The 25,266-nt window shown below is 39.0% G+C and overlaps 1 protein-coding gene across 1 annotated transcript in view; it reads left to right on the forward strand.

Annotated features, from left to right (window-relative positions):
• hmcn1 (hemicentin 1) overlaps nt 1–19,580 on the forward strand; it is a 170,964-nt gene extending 151,384 nt beyond the window's left edge. Inside the window, exons 98-107 of the mRNA XM_038291733.1 lie at nt 1,208–1,270; nt 1,403–1,522; nt 1,617–1,751; nt 1,836–1,949; nt 4,641–4,766; nt 4,866–4,994; nt 14,268–14,636; nt 15,995–16,114; nt 16,262–16,388; nt 18,819–19,580. Of these exons, the coding sequence (XP_038147661.1) occupies nt 1,208–1,270; nt 1,403–1,522; nt 1,617–1,751; nt 1,836–1,949; nt 4,641–4,766; nt 4,866–4,994; nt 14,268–14,636; nt 15,995–16,114; nt 16,262–16,388; nt 18,819–19,185 (1,670 nt within the window). The 3' untranslated portion in view covers nt 19,186–19,580. The remainder of the gene's footprint in view (nt 1–1,207; nt 1,271–1,402; nt 1,523–1,616; nt 1,752–1,835; nt 1,950–4,640; nt 4,767–4,865; nt 4,995–14,267; nt 14,637–15,994; nt 16,115–16,261; nt 16,389–18,818) is intronic.
• Nucleotides 19,581–25,266: the final 5,686 nt, after the last annotated feature.

A 25,266-nucleotide genomic window follows, 5' to 3' on the forward strand; every position in this document is an offset into this window, starting at 1 on the left:
GACGAGCTCCGAGCCAGCTCCCATGCCAGAGGACGAAGAGAGCACATCCAACCAGTCACAGTCAGAGAAACAGGACTACACAGAAAAACAGGCCAATCTCAAACATCTATAAACATTGGTGTTGATAGGAGAAGCATGCTAACTTTATTGCATCTGTCCTTCCCATTTCAAATTGCACTTAAGGTCCAAAAAATACATTTTCTGACTATGATTAGAGAAGAAATTTATAACAAAACTTTATCTTTTCAACAGGAAAGATGGCCCAGAGCTCAATCTGCTTCACTGTTTCTTTCCTAGACAGACCCCCTAATGAGCTAGTTTGCTGTTACCTTTTTCTAACAGAAAGTATTTTCCTTTTGTACGTCTCTCTCGTTGAGCCACCAGTGGGCAGAGGGCTGCTTACAGTGAGCCTGTTTCTGCTAAAGGTTTTTCCTGTTAAACGGGAGTTTTTCCTCTCCACTTTCGCAGCATGCATGCTAGGAGTGTGAGATTGCTGTAGAGTCACTGACACTGTGACCCCTGTCTAATGTCACCACAAGCTCATGCAGGAGGAGCAAAGTCAATTGGAGTTTTCTTGGATAGAAAACCTTTACCAATTTGTTTCTATATAATAGACTGTTGGCATAATTTGACTGAATTTAAGTGATGCCAACTGCAAGATCTCTTCACCTGCACGTAAATGCAAGCCAATGTAAGAAAAGGTTAACGTTAACTGAGGCATTTTCCGCGATCAGCAAACCTAAAGGCAAAGAAAACATTTTTTTCCCTACACAAAATCAGTGAAGTTATTTCAAAGCAACTATGGAATAAATTACATTAAAGCCTATGCTTTTTACAGACTGAGTAAAAATAGTAGGGGACACAATCAGGCTGGCTGTAAGTGAAGTTGTTTCTGCTGCCTCTTCCGGTCACAAATTGAATGTTAGATTACTGAGAAAAATAAAGAAATAAACTAACAATGTACTATCAGGCTGTGCATAATTATTAGCAGACCATGCTTGCATATTGCCTTGGGAGCAGTTTGCTGTTAAGTGTTGGTCAAATTTAAAGTCATTTCAAACCCTTACAGATTAAAAAGATCATTAAATTAAAAAACTTTTAGGGGTATTTAATTTTTTTCATATAGCAATATCAACTTAAAGTAATGCCATCAAAATTGCTGCTAAACCAATAATTTGGGTTCTTTTGTGGTTCTGTTTTGTTCCAGGGGATCGCAGTAACCAGTGTCCTCATGGCTTTACTTTGGTGTCCGCTGGGCCTTACTGTGCAGGTAAAGTGGATTTGGCCAAATGCCTCCTCCTTCTATCACAACACAAACTCGAATAACTTAGAATTAATGTCACTTTAGATATACTCATTGACTGAATGTATGGCATTTATTTCTATGTTCTTTATTTTTCAGATGAAAATGAATGTGAAGTTGGGAATCCATGCTCTCATAGCTGCCATAACACCATAGGGACCTACTACTGCTCCTGTCCACATGGCCTCACCATCTCTGCTGATGGCAAAACCTGCCAAGGTGAGAAATTTGCAGTCACATATTGCATTGGTACTGAAATTTAATAAGATCACAACTGACTTCACTTTTGATATCCTCTAACTTCATGTCTTAGACATCGATGAGTGTTCCCTGGATAGAAACGTGTGCCATGGTGGACAAGACTGTGAAAACACCATTGGTTCTTATAAATGTATGATGCACTGTGGGCGTGGCTTCAGGAGAACGGTGGACGGTCTCAGCTGCACTGGTATATCAAGAAATCAGTTTTTCACGGCTGATTTTGTGATCTGTGACTCTTTGAATTGACATGAAGCACATTTTTATCACTCAGATGTGGACGAGTGTTTGGAATCCCATCCATGTCATCAGCAGTGTATGAATACCATAGGAAGCTATCGTTGTGCGTGTGAACCAGGCTTTCAGCTCAGGAACAGACGGTGTATAGGTGAGAGGCCCCTGTTTCTTACATTTGCTGAGTGAAATATCAGACCAATGATCAGAATCGCAGTGGAAAACAGACGCTACTTAGGTGGAGTCCCTCAAGGCTCTTTGCTTGGACCATCTATCATTGGATCTTGGATCTTGGATCTCTACGCCTAGCTAAATTATTTATTTCTCCTGACTTTAATGCGGCCAGAACTGTAGGATGCACCCCCACCATACAGTATAGGTTGCAAAATGTACCGCTCAAACTCGTTCTTATTTTTCCTTGTGTTTAGTTTTATCATGACCATGTAGGATTTTATTTTATCCTGACAACTCTAGGAACTCATTTCTAGGAAGATAATAGATTACAGTTGAGATTCATAATTTTCCATTATAAATATTAAGCTAATTATAGGTTTAAAGAGTGATTTAAAGGAATAGTACACCCAAAACATGATTAGCCTTCATTTTTTACTCACCCCCATGCTGAACAACACTCTGGAGTACTTTTTTGATATCTCAAATGCATCTGGAGATCTGGGAGGCTTCTTGCTGTCTGCTGACATTCAAATAATGGAGGTCTATGGTGCCCGAGGCAGAAAGGTCCATAAAAGTCCACAAAAAACGTGTCAATATTCCTCCATACTGCTCGTCCAATGTATTCCAAGTGTCCTGAGTGGGTAGCGTCCAGAATTTACTCGAAACGAAGTCATTTAGAATGTTTTTAGAGCATAAACAGTAGTGTATAGGATTTCCTAAAAGCGAGTTCACGAGTCTACGGAAACCGCGGCAGAACAAACCAGATGAAAGTGCGCATTCAGCTCGGCAAAGAACTCATGCTCTTCCTCAACACTGAAGTCCTCAGACATTTTTCTTTCGTTGTTTCTTTCTTTGCACAGGTAAACAGCACATTTCTTCTTCTACGCTTGCATTATCATCAGAGCAGACGCTGAATGCGCACTTTCATCTGGTTTGGTCTGCCGGCTTCCGTAGACTCGTGAACTCGCAGGCGCGCGCTTTTAGAAAGTCCTATACTCTACTGTTTATGCTCTAAAAACATTCTAAATGACTTTGTTTCGAGTAAATTATGGACGCTACCCACTCAGGACACTTGGAATACATTGGACGAGCAGTATGGAGGAATATTGACAAGTTTTTTGTGGACTTTTATGGACCTTTCTGCCTCGGGCGCCATAGACCTCCATTATTTGAATGTCAGCAGACAGCAAGAAGCCTCCCAGATCTCCAGATGCATTTGAGATATCAAAAATGTACTCCAGAGTGTTGTTCAGCATGGGGGTGAGTAGAAAATGAAGGCTAATCATGTTTTGGGTGTACTATTCCTTTAAATTTGGAAATTGGTTCCATAAGAGACAACCATACCAGACTTTTAAAATAAGACAGTACTTACCGTAACATATTAAAAGCGTTCATGTTTGAGAATTTGAGAGCTACAATGGCAGCATATGTCTCCACAAATTTAAGCCCAAAAACTCCATAGGATTTAATACAGATTCCAATAAGAATCATTTGGTTAACTTAGTCCTTTCATTTCACAAAAAAACAGTAGGATTTGTTTGCAAACCGGACACTGAGAAAATGTTTATTATCCTGACAATGAGATCTTTAACAGTTTGTGTGAAGAATCAATCAGGAAGCTGCAGCTTATGCAAAATGCTGATGCAAGAGTCCAGACCAAAACTAAGCTGATAAATCTCAATACAAATTACCATAACCCATGCAGTGGATCTGTTTGTAATAGATATTTAAATCATATCAGTGGTCCATTGAGTCTTGTATATCATTGAATGTGGATGTGTTGAAGAGCCATGATGTCGGGTTCATAAAATGTAGGTTTTTGCTTAAGAAGAACTGAAATACACAATTTATGAGACAGTTGAACCCCAGACTCAAACACACTGTTTCCCACTGGACCTCCTCCGCAGAGCGTTTATTAACAGAACATGACGCATGGTTACAAACAGAGTATTGTTCTGAGAGAACAATTGATCAGTTCATGAAGACAGAATGCTCCATCAGAATGACAAGGCAGGATGGTCTCCTGACTGAATCATGACACAGGAGTGGAGCATTCCCTCGCACAAATGTTTCATAAACACACATTAATTTTATAATCATCATTGAATAAACCTAAAAAATGACCATGTCGAACAGTAGTTTTCAGACCTTCCTTCATCAAATCTGCATCAAATAATTGCACTCAGCATCAGCCACCAAATGCTGCAGGGGATCGATGGTCACCCATTTATTTAATACAGGTGTGTGGAGGCATGGAAATATCTAAAACATACTGTACAGGAAAGTGGGTCCTGAGGTCTGAGTTTGAAAATCACAAACGTCAGCCTTTTGCTAATTGTAGATCTGTTGTTGTAGACCTTATTTTTAGAGGGCTGCTTATATTTAGTTTCTGTGATCCACATTTATAGAATCAACTTGAAGTGGGCACAAAATCTTCCCTTCCTTAAATTAGGATGTAAAACTCTCTATTTACTGTAGCCTACCCATGAAATTCTAATAGTATTTATTCAATCCATTTGTTTGTGTCTTTGCTTTTCACGTGTTATGTTTTCAAACTTTTTATGCGTTGTTTAACCTTTTTCATAATGTGTTTAATTTGTTTCTTGTCTTTAGTTTGTTTCTGTATTTTCCTGTTTAATATTTTGTGTATTTTTGTCTCTTCTTGTCTCAGATATAAACGAGTGCAGGCAGCGGGTTTGCCGTTTGGATCAACAATGTAAAAACACACGGGGGGGTTACACCTGCATTGACCTTTGTCCAAATGGTATGACCAAAAGCATCAATGGTACATGTGTGGGTGAGTATCTGGCTCTTCAAGACAGAAAGCATTAGCTAAAAAAAACATACAAACAATAATTTATGCAGAAAATGATTATACGTTATCTCCTTCTTGTAGATGTCGATGAGTGCAGGGACGGGACCCACCAGTGCAGATACAACCAGATCTGTGAAAACACCAGAGGAAGCTACCATTGCACGTGTCCACATGGTTTTAGATCTCAGGGAGTTGGACGCCCATGTGTCGGTATGTTAAAATCTTTGATTGTCTTTAGTAATTAAGTAAATAGCAAAAAGTTTGAAATGTATTTTCTAACATGAACAAGTTGAACCTGGAATGTGATGTCGAGCTAAATTTAATTTTGGATTTCTGTCAGCTTTGCTTGTTCCCTGCACTTTGCATCAGCTCTGTCTCTTCTGTCTGCAAATTATTTGTTTTTGTTTTTTTTGTTTTTTTTTACTCTGCTGTTTGCACACCTTGTCCTGCAACTGCTTGATTATGTGACCAGATTCTGTGTTTAACTGCTGACTGAACATTTAAAACAAACAAAGGCTTTGCTTTGCAGATCTACATCACATCACTGGTTCATTTAAGAGATGTAAAAGCTGCAATGTTTTGTTGCTGTCTTTGCTTGTACATTTTTTTTTTGTTTCTTTTGCATTTAGCAATAACTCTGTCCTGCAGTTCTTTTTATTAGGTTTATTTTTTGGTTGCTCACTTTTTTTTGGACATTCAGAAGACATTTCACATCTTTCTTTCCTGAGCTTTCAGAATGAATTACTAACCTTTCTCCAAACAAATGTCATTCATCTGTTTTATGAAGCTGTAAGTGCGTTAGAGCAGGGGTTTCTAAACGTTTTCATGCTTCTGCCTTCAGACAGCATTAGCTTCTGGTAAGGGACCTCATTTGCAAACTAACCGACAAATAGACAAACTAAGTAAAAAAAAAAAAATGGATATAAATATTTACAGTGTTCATCTTTCTTTTATTTACGGAAGGGGATTAGGGCCACTGAAATTTTTTTTTTTTACTGATTTTTAAATTTTATTTCAGTTTAACATGGGAAAAAAGTCAGAATTCTGACTTTTTTCTCAGAATTCAGACTTTAATCTCAGAATTCAGGCCTTTTTCTCAGAATTCTGACTTTAATCCTGACTTTAATCTCAGAATTCTGACTATTTTATTGTCAGAATTCAGTCAGAATTTTGAGATTAAAGTCAGAGTTCTGAGATTAAAGTCAGAATTCTGAGAAAAAGGTCAGAATTCTGAGAAAAAGGTCTGAATTCTGAGATTAAAGTCTGAATTCTGAGATTAAAGTCTGAATTCTGAGATTAAAGTCAGAGTTCTGAGATTAAAGTCAGAATTCTGAGATTAAAGTCAGAATTCTGAGAAAAAGGTCTGAATTCTGAGATTAAAGACTGAATTCTGGGATTAAAGTCTGAATTCTGAGATTAAAGTGAGAATTCTGAGAAAAAGTCAGAATTCTGAGATAAAAGTCTTTTTTCCCATGTTAAACTGAAATTAAAAATGTAAAAATCAGTTAACTTTTTTTTTCAGTGGCCCTAATCCTCTTCCGTATTTATTCCTATTCAATTACTATTGAGTTTTTTTCAACATAAGAATTATAATTACAATGTTTTGAACGTGGCATTATATTATCATTGAATAGGAAACTTTTCAACAAACTGTGGTCGATAAGAACAGAACAAGAGAAATCTAACCTTTTGAACATGTGTAGTAGCAGGGTAGGGCTTTAGGTCTGTCATTTCCATAGGTGTGTCATTGACCACATGCAGTCGCGCTCCATAATTTGCTTTGAGTTGCTTTAAAGGAGAAATAAGTAAGATATTGACTGTAAAAGTAACCAAAACATTCTCAATTTTCACCTGGGATTTAAGTGTCACTCACCAAAACAATCAGTCGTCTCAATCAATACTGTCTTAGTCAAGTGTTTCTTCTGTCAAACAGAGCAAAGCATTTTGTATTTTATGTTGGCAAAACAGTAGCAGCCTCCAAATATGGCAGCCAACAAGAGAGTGTTTTGTTAAAATTTGAAGCACTATGGTTTAGTCCAAACCCACTACCTAACCACTAACCCTCAATTAGAAATTAAACTTTATTGATCTCACAATTCACTCTGCATTTAACCCATCCCTTTGGGGAGTGTTGGGCTGCCATCGTGCGGCGCCCAGGGAGCAGTGTGGGGTTAAAGGTCTTGCTCAGGGACCCAGAATGCAGACTGTGGGGATTGAACCAGGTACTTGTAACCTTCTCAGAGCACAAGTGCACTGCTCTGCCCCCCATAATGCACTCTCTGCATTTAACCCATCGCCTTGAGGAGCAAGGTGTCACTATCAACTGTCAGTTGCTTATTCTGTCACTGCTGGGTTCCACAAGACAGGCTTAAGGTCTTGTTGTATGTTTTTAATTTGGACCCCAGGAAGGCTAGATTTCTGCAATGGCAACAGCTAATGTGGATCCTTAAAGGCACACTATGCAACATTTTTCAGTTAATTAACGTGTTCCATAACGTTTTGGATGATTAAATGAGTCATTTCAGGTCGAACAAAGGTTTTCTCGGCCGCCCTGGTGGTCTGTAGGGGAAATACCGTACTTGCAATTGCAGGGGCACCGACCCGCACCCACAGGCTCAGTAGTCTCGTGCATCGCGAGAGTCGGTCTTGCTTTACGGCGAGAACTGCTACACGCCCCCAGTGAAAGACATGTTCGTTGCTAGCGCAGTGGCAATATTTGTCCAGTTATCATGGCGGAACCAGCAAGGAAATAGCGAAATGGTGATTTGTTGCGTTCGCCTGTCTGCTAAGCTCAAAACAACCGCGCCTGGCTTGAGGGAGAAACCAGGAGAAAACAGCTGAGCATATTTACGACAGTGTAATTTTACTTTCGCCCTCTGGGGGGAGCCTCGCTGGAAAATCAACACCGGTTGCATAGTGTACCTTTAATGAAATTATCAAATTACCCAAGTCCAGTTCCTCAGATTTAAGCTTGTCTTGGGGTTTCTGTGACCCAGATGACAGAGAATTTGCACAGACATGTTGATCGTTATGTGGGGAGTGTTGGCCTAGTGGATTAGAGCAGTGCGCTTGTGCTCTGAGAAGGTTGCAAGTACCCGTTTCAATCCCCACAGCCTGCAATCTGGGTCTCTGGGCGCCAGAGACCAAGACACTGCTCCCTGGGCGCCACACAATGGCAGCACACTGCTTCCCAAAGGGATGGGTTAAATGCAGAGTGAATTTCCCCATAGTGGGACAATTAAAGGATTTACATTACATGTTATGCCTTATTTATAAAGCCATATTTTATTTTCACAGACCAAGATTACTTTTATCTTTGTGAAATTTGGTAACTCTGAACACTTAATTTTGCATAATGAATATAAAAAGAACCTAGAAAGACCAGTACCACTTGTCTTTGTTTGCCTCTGCCTCTTTTCACTTTCTTTAAACTCTGTCCTTTCTGCCACCTTTGCATTTGGACACAGCTCCTGCCTGGATTTGCTTTGGCTTCAGTTATGAATTATCTTATATATTAACCTAAGATGGAACACATGCTTTTAGAATTACAAGAATTTTGATTTATAAAGAGGTTTTGGAATTTTTTTTTCCAGATATATTTTTTTAGATAATTCCTTTACTAAGATACAGTGGATTTCAAATGTGCCAGGTTTATGAGGTTGCACACCTTTGAAATAATATTTGTTTTAGAAAACATTTCTCTAACCTCCCTGATTCTATATGAGGAGACCCCGTCTTCTAGGGGTGTAAATCACACCCATCATGGCGATTCGATTCAGTTTCGATTTCCGACCCAACGATTTGATTATTTTCGATACTCAAGAATACACCAGGATTCGATTCGATTAATCGATACATTTTTTTTTTTTTTTTTTTTTTTACACCTTACAGGCTAAACAAAGTTTCAAGTTTGAAATAAATCAATGAAAGCTGTATTATCGTTATGCTTTTTTTTTTTTTGAAACAACAGCAAATAACAGAAGTAGAAAAGTTGCATCAAAAAATAAGCTGCTCCTCTCCAAGATTGTAGCTGACCGCAAACAGTGCAGCAGACAGGAGGCCGGCTTGTTTTGTTTTTATGACTGAAATTGCGGAAAACAACTCGTGAAGTTTGACCCGCTAGAAGAGCGAGGTGCGCAAGAACGCTGGGACCCTTTTTCCACCTGGATCTCTGCTCTTTTTGGCCCTCATGTCCCTCCGTCGTCGGACTAAACTCGCCCCCACTTCCTCGCCGCCTCGGCCGTATCTAGACCCACAGCGTGTAGCACAGACCACGCCTCAATACTGAGCATAATTAAAAAATTTCTGTGTCAAGCTCACTGCAACACACTGCTGAGTATAACCAGGAAGCGAGGTAGAAGGGCGAAATAGGTTTAGCGCCACCGCAGCACCGGAGGGAGAATTACACCCAGGAGCAAATGGATAAAAATAGACCGGAGGAAAAAAAGAACATGAATCGATTCTCTTGTGGACGTATCGATGCATCGGATCGTCAGCTGTTGGATCGATGCATCGATACAAAACAATTATTATTTACACCCCTACCGTCTTCTTTCTTTGGCTTTTATGCTGGTAATCTGTAGAGCATAAAAATCAAATCCGTCCTAATCTTTCTTTATTTTCTTAGTCAGATCCATCTGCTGTTTGGTTTCATGTAAAGAAAACCTTCATGGCTTGACACACCATGCTTCAATTAATGCTGTTTATGCTTCAGCTGGCTTTATCTTATTCAAAATGTATCCCTGCAACATCTCTCAAAAGGTTTTGACAGATCTTCAGAATTTCTAGATGTTTCCTATTGAATAGAAGGATTTGTTAATGCAGCCATATTGATCAAATCCAGACATCTGGAAAATATACAGTCCCAGTTAGAATACAAAACACTTGTTAGAAATATCTACACCCTCGCATCAGTTTCTATTTGGCTAATTTGATAATTTTGTAAAGGGTGGACTTTTTGCATTTTTATAGGAAAATAATAAGCTATAATTAGCATGTCTTTACTGTGCCATGGTATATAGTCATCATAAACGTGGCTAAGCTATCCTTGTTTCTGCAGTTGTAGTTTTTGTTTTATAAAATAAAATAAAAATTGTTTCTGTGACTAAATATTGCCTTTACCTTACTGGGACATTTGTTCAGTATGATCTTTTTTTAATATATTTTAAACCCCCTTTGCAAACTATCAAGCTTATGGATGCAAATGTGTACATTTTAGGAAAAACATAGAGCTTAATTTGATTTCAAGTGAATCAAATTCACCATAACTGATAGTATGTCAACTTAAAAATACTAAATACTGAAATTTATTTAAAAGGTACATCAGCAATCATTAGCATCAGCAGTTCTTTGGTAATTTCAATTCAATTTCAATTCAGTTTATTTATATAGCGCCAAATTCACAACAAATGTCATCTCAAGGCACTTTACACTTCAACCAGATCATCCAGTCAAATTGATACAAAGTTTTCTATCTAAGGAAAACCAGTTGATTGCATCGACTCATTGACTCAAATACAATCCCTCACACTAAGCATGCTTGTAGCGACAGTGGAGAGGAAAAACTCCCTTTTAACAGGAAGAAACCTCCAGCAGAACCAGGCTCAGTGTGAGCGGCCATCTGCTGAGGCCGACTGGGGTTCAAGGAGACAGAAGCAGAGACACAAAAAGCAGCTGTAAAAGGCGGTCCCATTACGGAAATACGCAGCCAGGCAGACGAGCTCCGAGCCAGCTCCCATGCCAGAGGACGAAGAGCACATCCATTCAGTCATGGTCAGAGAAACAGGACCACACTGGAAAACAGGCCGATCTCCAGCATCTATAAAAATTGACCTATAGATGCTTATTAATGCAGCTAGAACAGCTTCAACTTTTCTGGGAAGGCTGTCCAAAAGGTTTAGGAGGGTTTATGGTCATTTTTGGACATTCTTCAAAAGGCGCATTTGTGAGGTCACACACTGATATTGGACAACAAGGCGTTGCTCTTAATCTCCACTCTAATTCATCCCAAAGGTGTTCAATCGGGTTAAGGTCAGGAGTCTGTGCAGGCCGGTCAAGTTCACCCAAACCAGAATCTGCCATCCATGTCTTTGTGGACCTTGATTTATACTCAGTCACGCTCAGTCATACTTGAAAGGGAAGGAGCAAGCTCCAACCTGTTCCCATAGAGTTGATCGGATGAACTGGTCCAAAATATTTTGGTATGCTGAAGCATTCAGGGTTAAGTGTTTTATTTGTGGTTTTTATTGATTGTGAATAAAAGATTAGCCTCTGGAACGTTGTTAATATCTGCTCCAGGTTCATAGGAGTTTAGCTGAGAGACCTGGGATTTCTCTGGAAAATCCGGCCGCGACGAAAGGTTAAACATGTTTATGAGACATTCTGACGACATTCCTGGTCAGGAATTCTGTCTAAAGCCTAAACCTAACAGCTTTTATTCCTTCTGCCATCCAGTTTTTGAATAATGCTGACAGCACTAACTAGACATGGGCCAGGCATTTTAAACCATAGTCCCTGCCTGGTCCATGTACTGTGGTCTCTGTATTTGCTTCTTTTTGGTGTTGTCCAAATGCAAGATGATTGTTATTGACAGCGTTTCTGAATGCTTGACTGATTGTTGTCTTCTGCCCTGTTTGTTATGACTGTTAGGCAGTGGCGGCTGGTGAAAAATATTTTTGGTGGGGCTGATATAGCCTAGTGTATGTCTCCAACTAATCCGGAATAAGAATTCAAATAAACAATTGGACAATACATACAATTTAACAGTAATGATTTAATTTACTATATAATAACAGTAACAGTGATGATTTGGGTCACTGTGACGGGGTTCTTTGGCCTCCAAGAATCCAGTCTCAGTCGGGTTACCGGTGTTGGTGATTTATTGAGCTCAAAAACTCAAAACAGGGTGCAAAAGAAACTAAACATACAAGATACTCTGGGCCTCAGCCTCCCTCCGGTTACCAGCAATGTAACAAAGAAACAGAAAACAAAAATTGCCGCTTTTCTTCCCACAGCCCTCATTAAATAGTTTAAGCCCCTCACATCAGGCTCTCTTATTTCTGATTTCTTCTCATTAATCAGTTTTGTCCATATATTACCTCCACAAACAATTGATGTAAAACAAAACAAATAATTTTTACAACTTAATTCTTTTACACAGATTCATTGACTTATTCAATTACACAAAACTGGGTTTGAACCCAGCAAAGACGCAGCCAGACTGAAGATGACAAGTCCCCGCATAAACACGTACACACCCCCCCCCCCCCCCCCCACACACACACACACACACGGCTAACCCCACTGAAATATTAAGTGTGCACCCTCAATATGCCAGCAGGTAACCAGGAACAGCTTGTGTGTTTTAAGTTCATGGAGCTACTGGTCTCAGCGCGAGTGTATTGGTCCTCACAAACACAGTATAACAGGAATGTGTGTGTGGTGCGCAAAGTTAGAGAGGTTGTTTTAAGCGACGAGGTGGATTCGTCACAGTCACAATAACCATGACATGAAATGTTCATATCCTACAACAGGGATGTTCTTCTGGCAAACGGGTAGATAAATAAGGATCTCATCGAATTTGGTGGAAGCTGCATCTCGGTCGTTACGTTCGCCATCTTCCCTCTAACTGTCTGCACCTGCGCTTGGGTTCAGAAGCCTGTTAAAGCGCAGTATTTTCAGCGCCCCAATACCATAAAGTTCCGAGACGCTGATTGGCCATTAAATTCACCTAGCAATAGTACATGATTGACAGATTCTCTGCAAATGTGGGTCAGTCTGATCAGCGCCCCCAGAACAGAGACGGTAGGAGTCTGTCTGTGGAAATCCACAAATTAATGACAGTAGATAGGGAAATGTAGTTTATATAATTTGTTTTGTTTATAGGTACACAGTCTAGAGAGTAAAACTGACATTTATGAGTTAATTTCTAAAAATATATTTTACGTTTCTCTCTTCTTATCAGGGAGGGCGGTGCCCCAGCGCCCCCTATGGGCCGGCCGCCACTGCTGTTAGGCTAAAACTGCATTAAATAAAGTAGTTTGATTTTATTTGTATTTCATAAGAAAAGTGGAAAAAGTTTTAAAATATTTTTTTATGGTCTTAACACCCAAGAAACCTGGCATTTTAACTGGAGTTTGTATACCTTTGAAATCCACTGTATCAGTAAACACTGGGCATGGGCAGGTATGACATTTCCCGCATTTAATACAATTCTACATTTATTTATTAATGAGAATTTAGCTTTGACTCTTGAAAGTCAGCCATAAATAATCGCAGTTTTTACTTTTACATAGTGGTTTAGATTTTTTAATATGGCCATATTTTTTAGAAAAACATTACCCTAATCACAATAAATTCTTTGGTTACTTAATAGCAATTCCAAGGAGTTCCTGCCTGTCTTGTAAAATAGCTCACTATAGACGCTTAAAAAGATTATAAATATTGAAAATGAGAGTGAGAGATGCAGTAGAGCTCTGAACCAGAGAGAAGAGGGGAAACACTAATTCAAAAACCACTCACTCCACAACTTCCTCTTGCAGTTATATAAAATTAGTTAAAGCATCTTAGAACGCTTTGGAATCTAACAAGATTCCAACAAAGTTTCAAACAAAACTGGATTTTGTTTCCAAGTTTGAAGACATTTTGCTTCCCATCCAGGAAGCTTTCTCAATTCAAAATGTCAGAAGTAGCGTTTCAGTTCCAGGCTTATAGAGTAGCCCAAACAAAAATGTTGTTTTGGCTTAGAAAACATGCAAATTGAACTGGAAAAAACCCAACATATTCTCAATATCAGTTGGTATGAAATCGTACGAAAAGTTATGCACAGTATTTCGTACGTTTTTGACGTTTTTCCTCAAAAACAGATCAGTGCACATGCGCAACCAGACAGACGAAAAAAGCAGATCCGCGGACGGACATAAAACTGGGAAAAACAGTGCAATAATTACTGTACTTCTTCATCTCTCTAACTACTTTGCTTGCTGTTTTGTATCTTAGGGTTAGGGTTAATTGTATGCTAAATTCTATGTTATTGAATGGTGCGTAACATGCGCATGCTTAAAGATATCTTGTCTCAAGGCAAGACGTAAAAATACGACGAAATACCACGAAAAAAACATTGAAAACGAAATCACGGTGCATAACGGTGCATAACTTTTCGTACGATTTCATACGAACTGATAATGAGAATACACTGAAAAAACAGGTCCACCCCTTAGTAATCAGTCTGCCTACCAAACCATAGCGTGCGACCAGCCGGCCCATGCCTAGCATAGTGTCAATACATTTCTCTCTCATAAACATGACACTGTTTCATCATACTGTGAGTTTATTAATATATTCCATCCTCCCCCTTCCTCTCTCATCTTCATCCCTCCTATGACATTTCTTCACTTATGCATCACCCTCTCCTTTCTCCTCATCCTCTATTTCTCACTGTCATTTTATCCTCCTGGTGCTGGTCTATCTTTTACGTGAGGACAGACATAAATGAGTGTGAACGACTCCCTCAGCCCTGTGCCCATCAGTGCATCAACACTCCTGGTAGCTTCAAGTGCACTTGCCCACCAGGGCGCTACCTGCTGGGAGATGGCAAGTCCTGCGCAGGGCTGGAACGTCTACCCAGCTACGAAAGTTACTCATATGGCTACCGCACGTCTCAGTCCTCTCCTGAACAAAGACCGAGCCAGCGGCTGTACCACAGCTTTGCTTCTCACAGCTACAACTCCTATACTGGCACCACAAGCAGGCGCTACATCAACCGTAATCGGAGGGAGGCTCTCAAAAACCCCTCGAGGCTTGATATCCACACTTGTAAGGAAGGTTTTGAGTCCAGAGGTGGCATCTGTCTAGGTAACTATGTAGAAATATGAAGTGAATTTAGTGGCATTATTGTTGAAACTAGAGAACCTGTTTTGTAAATGGAAAAAAAAAAATGCAATCCAAAAAATTTGAATAACAAAATGCTTTCAGCACACCTTTGCTGTTTACTAAGATTTAGTTTTCTCTTATTTTTTTTTATGTATTTTTTATATTTATTTCAATTTTTTTGCCAAAATAATTTTTTCAATTTGTTTTATTTATAGATTATATATAAAAACATTTTTTTTCATAGTTTTATAGATATTATATTTTTTATAAATCAGATTCTACGGTGCGAGACAGGTGCAAACAAACTGCAAATCAGAAAAATAGCTGCAAAGCGGAGTGACACAACCTGCAAAACATGCAAGGACACAAAAAATGAATGCAACAGAAAAACTCTGCAAACGTGCAAATGTGGAGCAATGACAAAAAATGAGCTGCAAACTCATGTATGATGCAAACTCCAAAACATGCAAGCACAAAAATAATATTTTACAGACAAACATGCAAACAAAAAAGGCTTTAATCACTAAAAATAAAAGCAAACACCTACAATCAACAAAACAAATAAGAAATAAAACATCATAAAACTAAACGCTGCAATCACAGAAAGAAAATCATGCTAATAGTAAAAAAGAAGCAAAGTTGCACCAGAAAATGCTCCAGACGTCTAGAGGGAATCAAAGAAAGAACAAACTATTATCGTGTGTTGCAGCTCAGTTCTGTTTGCTGTGCTTTTGCAGCTCGTTTCTTTTTTGTTTGCAGCTTTTTTTTTGTTGCATTTGCTTTTTCGCCTTTGGTGTTTTGTAATGTGCTTTACACGTTTTTGCAGCTTGGTTCGTCGCCTGCTGCGTTTCCACGTTTTGGCCATTGTAACATTCTCTTAACTTCAAGCTCAATACGTCCACATTGACCATTACAATGCTGTTGCTAACATTCATGCAGACCAACAGAAATAGAAATTTGAAAAGAGTGCAACTTGGAAAAGCCCATTTTAAAAATTAGAAATTTGGCAAAAACATCCATAAAACAGGTAATTTTGAAAGAGAAAAAGAAAAGAAAATGTGGAAAAATAACAAAACTATTGGATTTTTTAAACTTTTTTAATTTTTGAAACATTTTTCAATGTTTCATTTCTCGATTTCATTCTTTTAAATTGAAATTAAAAAAATGTTTTCTTTGCTTGCAGCAATACTGGAACAGAATTCGCTCCATATAAAATTGGCAAATCTGACATGAAGCAGAAAAGTTAACAAACAATCTTCCTTCTTGTTGCAGCTTCATACTTATAACTTGTCGTGAACAAATAAGGAAACATGGTTTCATGTTACTTTATGAACCAACAGATATCAATGAGTGTGAAGTGAGGGACACGTGCCAGCATGAGTGTGTGAACACCCCAGGGAGCCACCGGTGTATCTGTCCTGCTGGTTACCACCTGATGACTAATGGGAAGACGTGTCAAGGTGAGGCTCGATCTCTAATCTCTCCAACAATGCAGCAGCCTCATTCTGCAGCTCATTTCAAAGCTATTTGTATGTTTTAATGCTCAGCCAACAAAACCTTATGAGAAAACTGATCCTCTTGTGACGCGCTGTTTGCTAAATCCACAGATATAGATGAGTGCCTGGAGCAGAACATTCGCTGTGGGGCAAATCGGATGTGCTTCAACACAAGAGGAAGTTACCAGTGCATCGACACACCCTGTCCTCCAAACTATCAGAGGGATCGAGACACAGGGTAAACATTCACAGCAATGGTTTAAACCCATCGACTAACTGTAGAAGAATGTAAAAAAAATAGTTTTCATAAATCGATAGTCTGTAGGTGCCTATCTCCAGCTTTCAATGGGCGAGAGGCGGGGTCCACCCTGGACAGGTCGACAGTCTATGACAGGGCAACACAGAGACAAACAGGAAAAACCACCATTCACACACAAGGAGAATTTAAAGAAGCCAAGTAACCTAACAGTCATGTTTTCAGACTGCGAGAGGAAGCCGGAGTACCCGGAGAGAACCCACACATGCACAGGGAGAACATGCAAACTCCATGCAGAAAGACCCCGGGTGGGGAATTGAAACTTTCTTGCAGCAAAGCAGCAGTGCTACCCACTGCGCCACTGTGCAGATTGATAAATGGACAGTTCTTAACAAATCTGCCTGTGACTGAAGATACTCTATCATTGTTCAACAGTCTGATAAAGAGGGTTCTTAATGTTGTGTGTGATAACCCTTATTAGAGAACATTACTGAACAAGAAGCATCACAATAATGAAGGATTGCTAGCCTCGTGAGACCATCCTGATCTCGTGCGCTTTCAAGGTTTCACTCGCAGATCAGTCTGGAGACTCTCTGTTAAAGAAAATTTGGAGCCGTTCACCAAACGAACGTCCAATCAGCGTTGGCTTTGAGGCGGGTTGAGGTGTGACGCAACGAGAAGCGTGACAGTTCAGTCTAAAGAACATGGCGGCTTCAGCCGATGAAACTAGCGTTAGCGTGGCTATCGAGCAAGTTTTATGGGAATTACAGAGTATTTCTTCACTGAAAGAAGAGCAAAACACTGCTCTGGAGGCTTTTCTCAGAGGAAAAGATGTTTTTGCTCTTCTCCCGACTGGTTTCGGCAAGAGTAGCCTGGCTTGTGGTTGTGTTTTCGTCGTCGCTCTGTTAGTACGTCATATGCTTCGTTGATCTGATTGGTTTATTTGGCCCGTCTGTCACCAACATAGGCCAATCAGCTAACCAGTATTTTCGCCCCTTCCTAAAATTACCTCAACTGAAGGTTTCCAGACGGATATACGAAGCAAACCCATTTGGCGGAGTCAGGTTAAAGGATTGCCAGGTCAGGGATACTGTTGTAGAGAAGTTTAACTTGACATAGATGATGGTGGAGTGTTTGAAGCACGAGGGGAACCAAAACAAGTCTAGAGTCTTTAAGATCACAGTAAATATGGGCGCTAGTTGGTCATTACAGGTTTTAAGGCATAGGGGGAGACATTGTCAGGTATTAAGAGGTTTCCAGTTATTCCCTCAGAGTTCTTACATTGTGGAAGGGGGGTTCCTCCACACTTTTCAGATTTTATAGTAAGAAAAAACACTGTGGACCCCTATAAAATACAAGTTTGATCAAGAAAAAGAACAATGTTTTTTATCACTCTACGAGCCAACTGTTACTAACCTGACTCCGCAGGATGGATTTGCTCTGCATATCCATCTGGAAACTTTCCGTTGAAGTAATTTTGGGAAGGGGCGAAAATACTGGTTAGCTGATTGGCCTATGTTGGTGATAGACGGGCCAAATAAACCAATCAGATCAACGAAGCATATGACATACTAACAGAGCGACGACGAAAACACAACCACAAGCCAGGCTACTCTTGCCGAAACCAGTCGGGAGAAGAGCAAAAACATCTTTTCCTCTGAGAAAAACCTCAGGAGCAGTGTTTTGCTCTTCTTTCAGTGAAGAAATACTCTGTAATTCCGATAAAACTTGCTCGATAGCCACGCTAACGCTAGTTTCATCGGCTGAAGCCGCCATGTTCTTTAGACTGAACTGTCGCGCTTTTCGTTGCGTCACACCTCAACCCGCCTCAAAGCCAACGCTGATTGGACGTTCGTTTGGTGAACGGCTCCAAATTTTCTTTAACGGAGAGTCTCCAGACTGATTAGCGAGTGAAATCTTGAAAGCTCGCGAGATCAGGATGGTCTCACGAGGCTAAACTGTTACTAGTGTTGCACCAATACTGATACCAGTATCGGACGGGGCCCCGATCCAGCACTAAAAGGGTGGTATTGGTATCGGCGAGAACCCACAAATAGAGCACTGATACCATTTTGAGAGCCAAAAGTTTATTCAAGTATTGTCACCCATTCCAGGTAGGCAATAAAAAGTTCTACTAGATTTACTTTGCATTAGTCTTTTTCCTGCTTCCCAAAGGTAGGCAGCAGCTTGACAAAGCCATGATGGCAATTATTTTACATCCAAGCACTATGCAGTTCTTCATATATACACACATCAATTTTAAACAGATGGTATCGACATTGACCAATAATGCACAGCCAGGTATCGGGTATCAATATCAGGGGTCAGCACTAACCGTTACTCACAGCAACTATAAAATCTAATTATCTTATACTGAGCATCTAAGCAAATATTGTGATTTTCACCTTGTAGGTTCTGCTTGAAGAGCTGCCTACCAAACGACCTGGAGTGTGCGCTGAGTCCATACGCGTTAGAATACAAGCTGCTGTCTCTTCCCTTCGGCATCGCAGCCAACCAGGACCTCATCCGGTTGGTGGCCTACACACAGGACGGCGTGATGCACCCCAGAACCAGCTTCCAGGTGGTGGACGAGGACGCCTCGTTACCCTTCGCCCTGCGAGACGAAAACATGAAGGGTGTTTTGTTCACCACCAGACCTCTAAGAGAGCCCCACACGTACCGCATGAAGGTACGAGCGCTCTCCTACAGCGAGGACGGCGCCGTGGAGTACCAGACAACCTTCATCGTATACATCGCCGTCTCTGCCTACCCTTACTGAGAACACTTTAAATGGAGATGAAGTTTGGCGGTTAAACCTCAGCTTGTGGATCAGTGTGGCGGGAGAGAGATGACGTTGTTTCTGGACGTGTTGCTCCATGTTGGACAGACTGATGTTGCTTTTAGGACAGTGAGTGCATCCAGTTCTGATGAGCTATGGATGTAAATGTAAGCGGAATATGAGAGACCGGAGAAACAGGGACAAAACCGATCCATTATTTTCTGTTACCCCATTCATTCTGTATAGAACTGTTTAGCTTTTTTATATTTTGTCTTAAAATGTTCTCATTTCATTCATATTTATTTATAAGGAACAGTTTCCTCATAGTGAGTATGTAATTCCTCTACCCACTGCATCAGGGTTAAACAAATACAACTATCTACAACTGAACTTCAGTTACTATAGTAGATTTGTGGTGCTAATGTTGGAAATATGAGGTTTCTGTAACATTTTCTTCTGTTTTATGAAAAATGCTCCATCAGCAGCTAGTTAGTTATCATTTTTATTTCCAGAAGTTATTACCAGGATTTATTTTAACTTGTACATAATGTTTTAACTCAAATTATGATGCAGTAGAGCTACAAATTTTATTAGTTTTATAATTAACAGTGATAAAATACACAGAAAGAAGAACCAGGAATATTAACTATTATAGGGGTATGTTTCAAATTTGAAGATTAATTTTAACATTTTTTTTATTTTTTAAACGTTTTAAAACATGATTTTAGAAAGGGACGTCAAAATGGAGAGTGACGAATGCAACATGCAATAAATACCTTATGAAATAATTATTTAACTGTCACATTACATTTTTTAAATTGGATATAAATATGGAATTTGTTTAATGTGTTTTACAGAAAATATAATTATTTTTAATGATTTAAAAAATAATTCCAGGTCAAGGGGTGGGGCCGCACTGCAAAAAATTCTAATCTAAATAAGTCATTTTTTTCTTAAAATTAGTGCATTTTTTCTTAAATTAAGCAGGTAAGTGAGACACTTTGCCAATGGAACAAGTCAGTTTACATTTAAAAAAAGAAAAACAATTGCGTTGTCTTATTTCAAGTGCATCATATCTAATTATCCCATTTTAAGAGTAAAAAATACCCATTCCATTGGCAAATCATCTTATTTACCAGCTCAAATTAAGGGTAAATACACTTAATTTAAGACATTTTTACAAATTTTTAGATCATTCTTGCAGTGCGTGAGCCGCTATCATTGAAACTTTGATGTCTGATTGGTAAAAAAAAATTATTCCTGGTTGTCTTATACTTGAAAGTCAAAGGCTGTGTCCAAAAGTCCGCCCTAACCTCTAGATCTCTCCATCACTATATAGAGCAGGGAATATGTAGTGGACTTTATAGTGAACTGACCGTTCGGGCAGATGATCACTACTTTTCGCTCCCCGCTAGTCATGCAGGGAGACTCTGCAAGCACACTGAAAAAATGATGCAAACAGTTTTGGCATTTACTTAATCATATTTATAAACTCGTGAGACCATCCTGATCTCGCGAGCTATTAAGGTTTCACTCGCAGATCAGTCTGGCTACTTTCCGTTAAAGAAAATTTGGAGCCGTTCACCAAACGAACATCCAATCAGCGTTGGCTTTGAGGCGGGTTGAGGTGTGACTCAACAAGAAGCGCGACAGTTCAGTCTAAAGAACATGGCGGCTTCAGCCGATGAAACAAGCGTTAGCGTGGCTATCGAACAAGTTTTATTGGAATTAGAGAGTATTTCTTCACTCAAAGAAGAGCAAAACACTGCTCTGGAGGCTTTTCTCAGAGGAAAAGATGTTTTTGCTCTTCTCCCGACTGGTTTCGGCAAGAGTTAGCCTGGCTTGTGGTTGTGTTTTCGTCATCGCTCTGTTAGTACGTCATATGCTTCGTTGATCTGATTGGTTTATTTGGCCCGTCTATCACCAACATAGGCCAATCAGCTAACCAGTAGTGATGCACGATATAATCGGCCCCCTATCGGTATCGGCCTGTATCGGCCTTAAAACTGAATATCGGACATCGGCCACCCCATCGATATTTAACCCGATATTTGATCAGCTTCTGAGTTTCTAAAGTCTAAAAAAAAAAGAATTCTTCTTCTTTCTCAAAAACTTCTTTTTTACAGACTTAAAAACTTCTAAAGACGAGGTAAAAAATATTGATGCATTAAAATATCACAATATCTTCATATGCTGATATATTGCCATTTAAAAAAACCATATCAATTTTTTTTTACTAATGAAATATTGCTATTTGTCATCGTTATGCCACGAAATCCCCCGAAAATTCACGAAATTTTGCCATATTTTTATATGTTGATATATTGACGCGGTATCGATCTATTTTACTAACAAAATCTCACAAGAATTTGCAAAATATCACGAGAGTTTGTAACAGAACGATGAAATTTCACGAGATTTTGAAAGTAAAATAGATCGATACCGCGTTTTTAAAAATCTATTTGATATCAGCATATGAAAATATATTTGAGTATATTATTTTTCAAAGTGTCAGAAATGGATAACAAAACTGCTATTTTGAATATTTTTGTCCAGCTTTAACATCGGTATAGATATCGGTTATCGGCTACATGAGTTTTAAAATATCGGCATATCGGATATCAGCCAAAATCCCAATATCGTGCATCCCTACTAACCAGTATTTTCAACCCTTCCCAAAAATACTTCAACGGAAGGTTTCCAGATGAATATGCGGAGCAAACCCCTCTGGCGGAGTCAGGTTATCATATTTAGTTACTTTAACACAATTGTTTTATGTCCTAACCTGCTAACATGAAACAATTGTGTTAAAGTAACTAAATATGATGAAGTAAATGCCAAAAATAGTGGCATTATTTTTTTTGAGTGCACGGTGCCTAAGCCATCTTTGTTATTTGTTGCAGATGCAACAAATCCCATGATGCTTTGCGAGGAGAGCTCTGCTCACAAAGCATCATGATCTACAGGTGCTGGTCATAAAATTAGAATATCATGAAAAAGTAGATTGATTTCAGTAATTCCATTTAAAAAGTGAAACTTGTATATTATATTCATACATTACATACAAACTCATATATTTCAGATGTTTATTTTGTTTAATTTTGATGATTACAAATGATAACAAATGAAAATCTCAAATTCATCATATCAGAAAATTAGAATATTGTGAAAAGGTTCAAAATTGATGGCCCCTGGTGCCACACTCTAATCAGCTAATTAACTCAAACCACCTGCAAAAGCCTTTAAATGGTCTTTCAGTCTAGTTCTATAGGCTACACAATCATGGGGAAGACTGCTGACTTGACAGTTGTCCAAAAGACGACCATCGACACCTTGCACAAGGAGGGCAAGACACAAAAGGTCATCGCTAAAGAGGCTGGCTGTTCACAGAGCTCAGTGTCCAAGCACATTAATAGAGAGGCGAAGGGAAGGAAAAGATGTGGTCGAAAAAAGTGTACAAGCAAGAGAGATAACCGCACCCTGGAGAGGATTGTGAAACAAAACCCATTCAAAAATGTGGGGGAGATTCACAAAGAGTGGACTGCAGCTGGAGTGAGTGCTTCAAGAACCACCACACACAGACGTATGAAAGACATGGGTTTCTGCTGTCGCATTCCTTGTGTCAAGCCACTCTTGAACCACAGACAGCGTCAGAAGCGTCTTGCCTGGGCTAAAGAGAAACAGGACTGGACTGCTGGTGAGTGGTCCAAAGTCATGTTCTCTGATGAAAGTAAATTTTGCATTTCCTTTGGAAATCAAGGTCCCAGAGTCTGGAGGAAAAGAAGAGAGGCACTTCATCCACGTTGCTTGAAGTCCAGTGTAAAGTTTCCACAGTCAGTGATGGTTTGGGGTGCCATGTCATCTGCTGGTGTTGGTCCATTGTGTTTTCTGAGGTCCAGGGTCAACGCAGCCACATACCAGGAAGTTTTAGAGCACTTCATGCTTCCTGCAGCTGACCAACTTTTTGGAGATGCAGATTTCATTTTCCAACAGGACTTGGCACCTGCACACAGTGCCAAAGCTACCAGTACCTGGTTGAAGGACCATGGTATCCCTGTTCTTAATTGGCCAGCAAACTCTCCTGACCTTAACCCCATAGAAAATCTATGGGGTATTGTGAAGAAGAAGATGCAATACACCAGACCCAACAATTCAGAAGAGCTAAAAGCCACTATTAGAGCAACCTGGGCTATCATAACACCTGAGCAGTGCCACAGACTGATCGACTCCATGCCACGCCGCATTGCTGCAGTAATACAGGCCAAAGGAGGCCCAACTAAATACTGAGTGCTGTACATGCTCATACTTTTCATGTTCATACTTTTCAGTTGGCCAACATTTCTATAAATCCTTTGTTTTTATTGGTCTTCAGTAATATTCTAATTTTCTGATATGATGAATTTGAGATTTTCATTTGTTGTCATTTGTAATCATCAAAATTAAACAAAATAAACATCTGAAATATATGAGTTTGTATGTAATGTATGAATATAATATACAAGTTTCACTTTTTAAATGGAATTACTGAAATCAATCTACTTTTTCATGATATTCTAATTTTATGACCAGCACCTGTATATCTGCTTGTCTGGTGACCATTGATGATCGCTGCTTTTCAAGGTGCATTGTGGGAAATTTCGAGTCATCCACTAGACTTTCAAAATACATCATTTATATATTTCTTGAATAAATTCAGTATTTATTTGCAGTATTAATACATTTATGACACGTTTGAATAATTTTTTTAACAGTTATAATGGCGCTCATCACCTACAATACTCACCCTTAGCAGTTCAATATAATATAACCTCCAGTTACTATATAAGAAAACATAGCTTTGTTGTATTTATCATTTAGGAAAAACAACATAATATTGGTTTTAATAGGGGATGTGAGAGTAAAATAGGCTTGACAATTTTATTTGGAAAAATGAATCACATCTGCATACGTTTTGATATTAGACATTTTAAACATCATGTAAGAATCATCATTATAAAGCATATAAAACACTGGTTCCCTGCTTTCTGTGACAGTAAGACCCCTAAAAGGGTGCTAAAAGAAGGAGAATTAAACCTAAACACACAAACCTCCCCTTCCTGTTCTGACAATAAAGTTCATAACACTAAGATTGTGATTAGCTAAATAAAAACATACAGGCAATGGTTTCATTCATAAAGGGGTGTCTGACAATGGAGCCTTATGTGGAATTCAGGAAAGCTTGAAAAGCTAAGTTTAATTAGGCTTTTAATGTGACCCCATTTCATAAAAAAACACCTTTCAGTGACTCCTAAAAGGAGGTTTCTGTTTTTAAAACGGTTTTAAAAATTCAGGTAAGATAAGTTTGAATTAAAAACTTAATCCTGTGGAAATTATGTGAAAATAAATGATTCCTTTTTCTGTATCTGCAACAATATGGTTTCAACCCTTTATAGATTTAGCCTTCTAGCAGGTGTCTGTCTCTCCTTCCAGAAGCCTTCATCAACTGTGGGTTTATTGTGTGAATAAGAATAAAATAGACACAAATGATCAGCAATCACACATTTTATTTTTGTTCCAGAAAAGAAAAAAAAATGCCCACAAAGATATAAAAGAAACATTTGAGTAAGGCAGTTAGCACATCACCTCGCTCACCTCCAGATTTCAAGAGCATCACAAGAACTACATGAAACAGCAGAAATCATCCGACATCTCTGGGTCTGACTGTTATACCTTATTACTGCATTAGGAACTATATTGGATGCATCATAAATGATTAAATGATTGCAGTATTCAAACATCATCCATATTCACAAGCAACAAGTGATTCATATATGTGGAAAAATGAGTAAACTATGTTTGACATGAGGTTAAAAAACAAAAAAACTCTGGGTCTGAATAGTTTTTACTGACAGCAGCTTCTTTTCAAAATTGTGAGCTTTTAAACAAAAACATATCCTAACATCTCGTACATCAGCCCAGCTAAAAATCCCTCTACAGATTTGGCAACCGATGTAATCCACCTTATAAGGCAGATAAAACATGATCTTATAAAATGCAGTTAAATTAGTCTTGCTGTTGGATGATGAGATTTTTTTAGCAACT

This window comes from Cyprinodon tularosa, unplaced genomic scaffold (assembly GCF_016077235.1).
Source record: "Cyprinodon tularosa strain WSP-4 unplaced genomic scaffold, ASM1607723v1 ctg30, whole genome shotgun sequence".
NCBI classification, from domain to species: domain Eukaryota; kingdom Metazoa; phylum Chordata; class Actinopteri; order Cyprinodontiformes; family Cyprinodontidae; genus Cyprinodon; species Cyprinodon tularosa.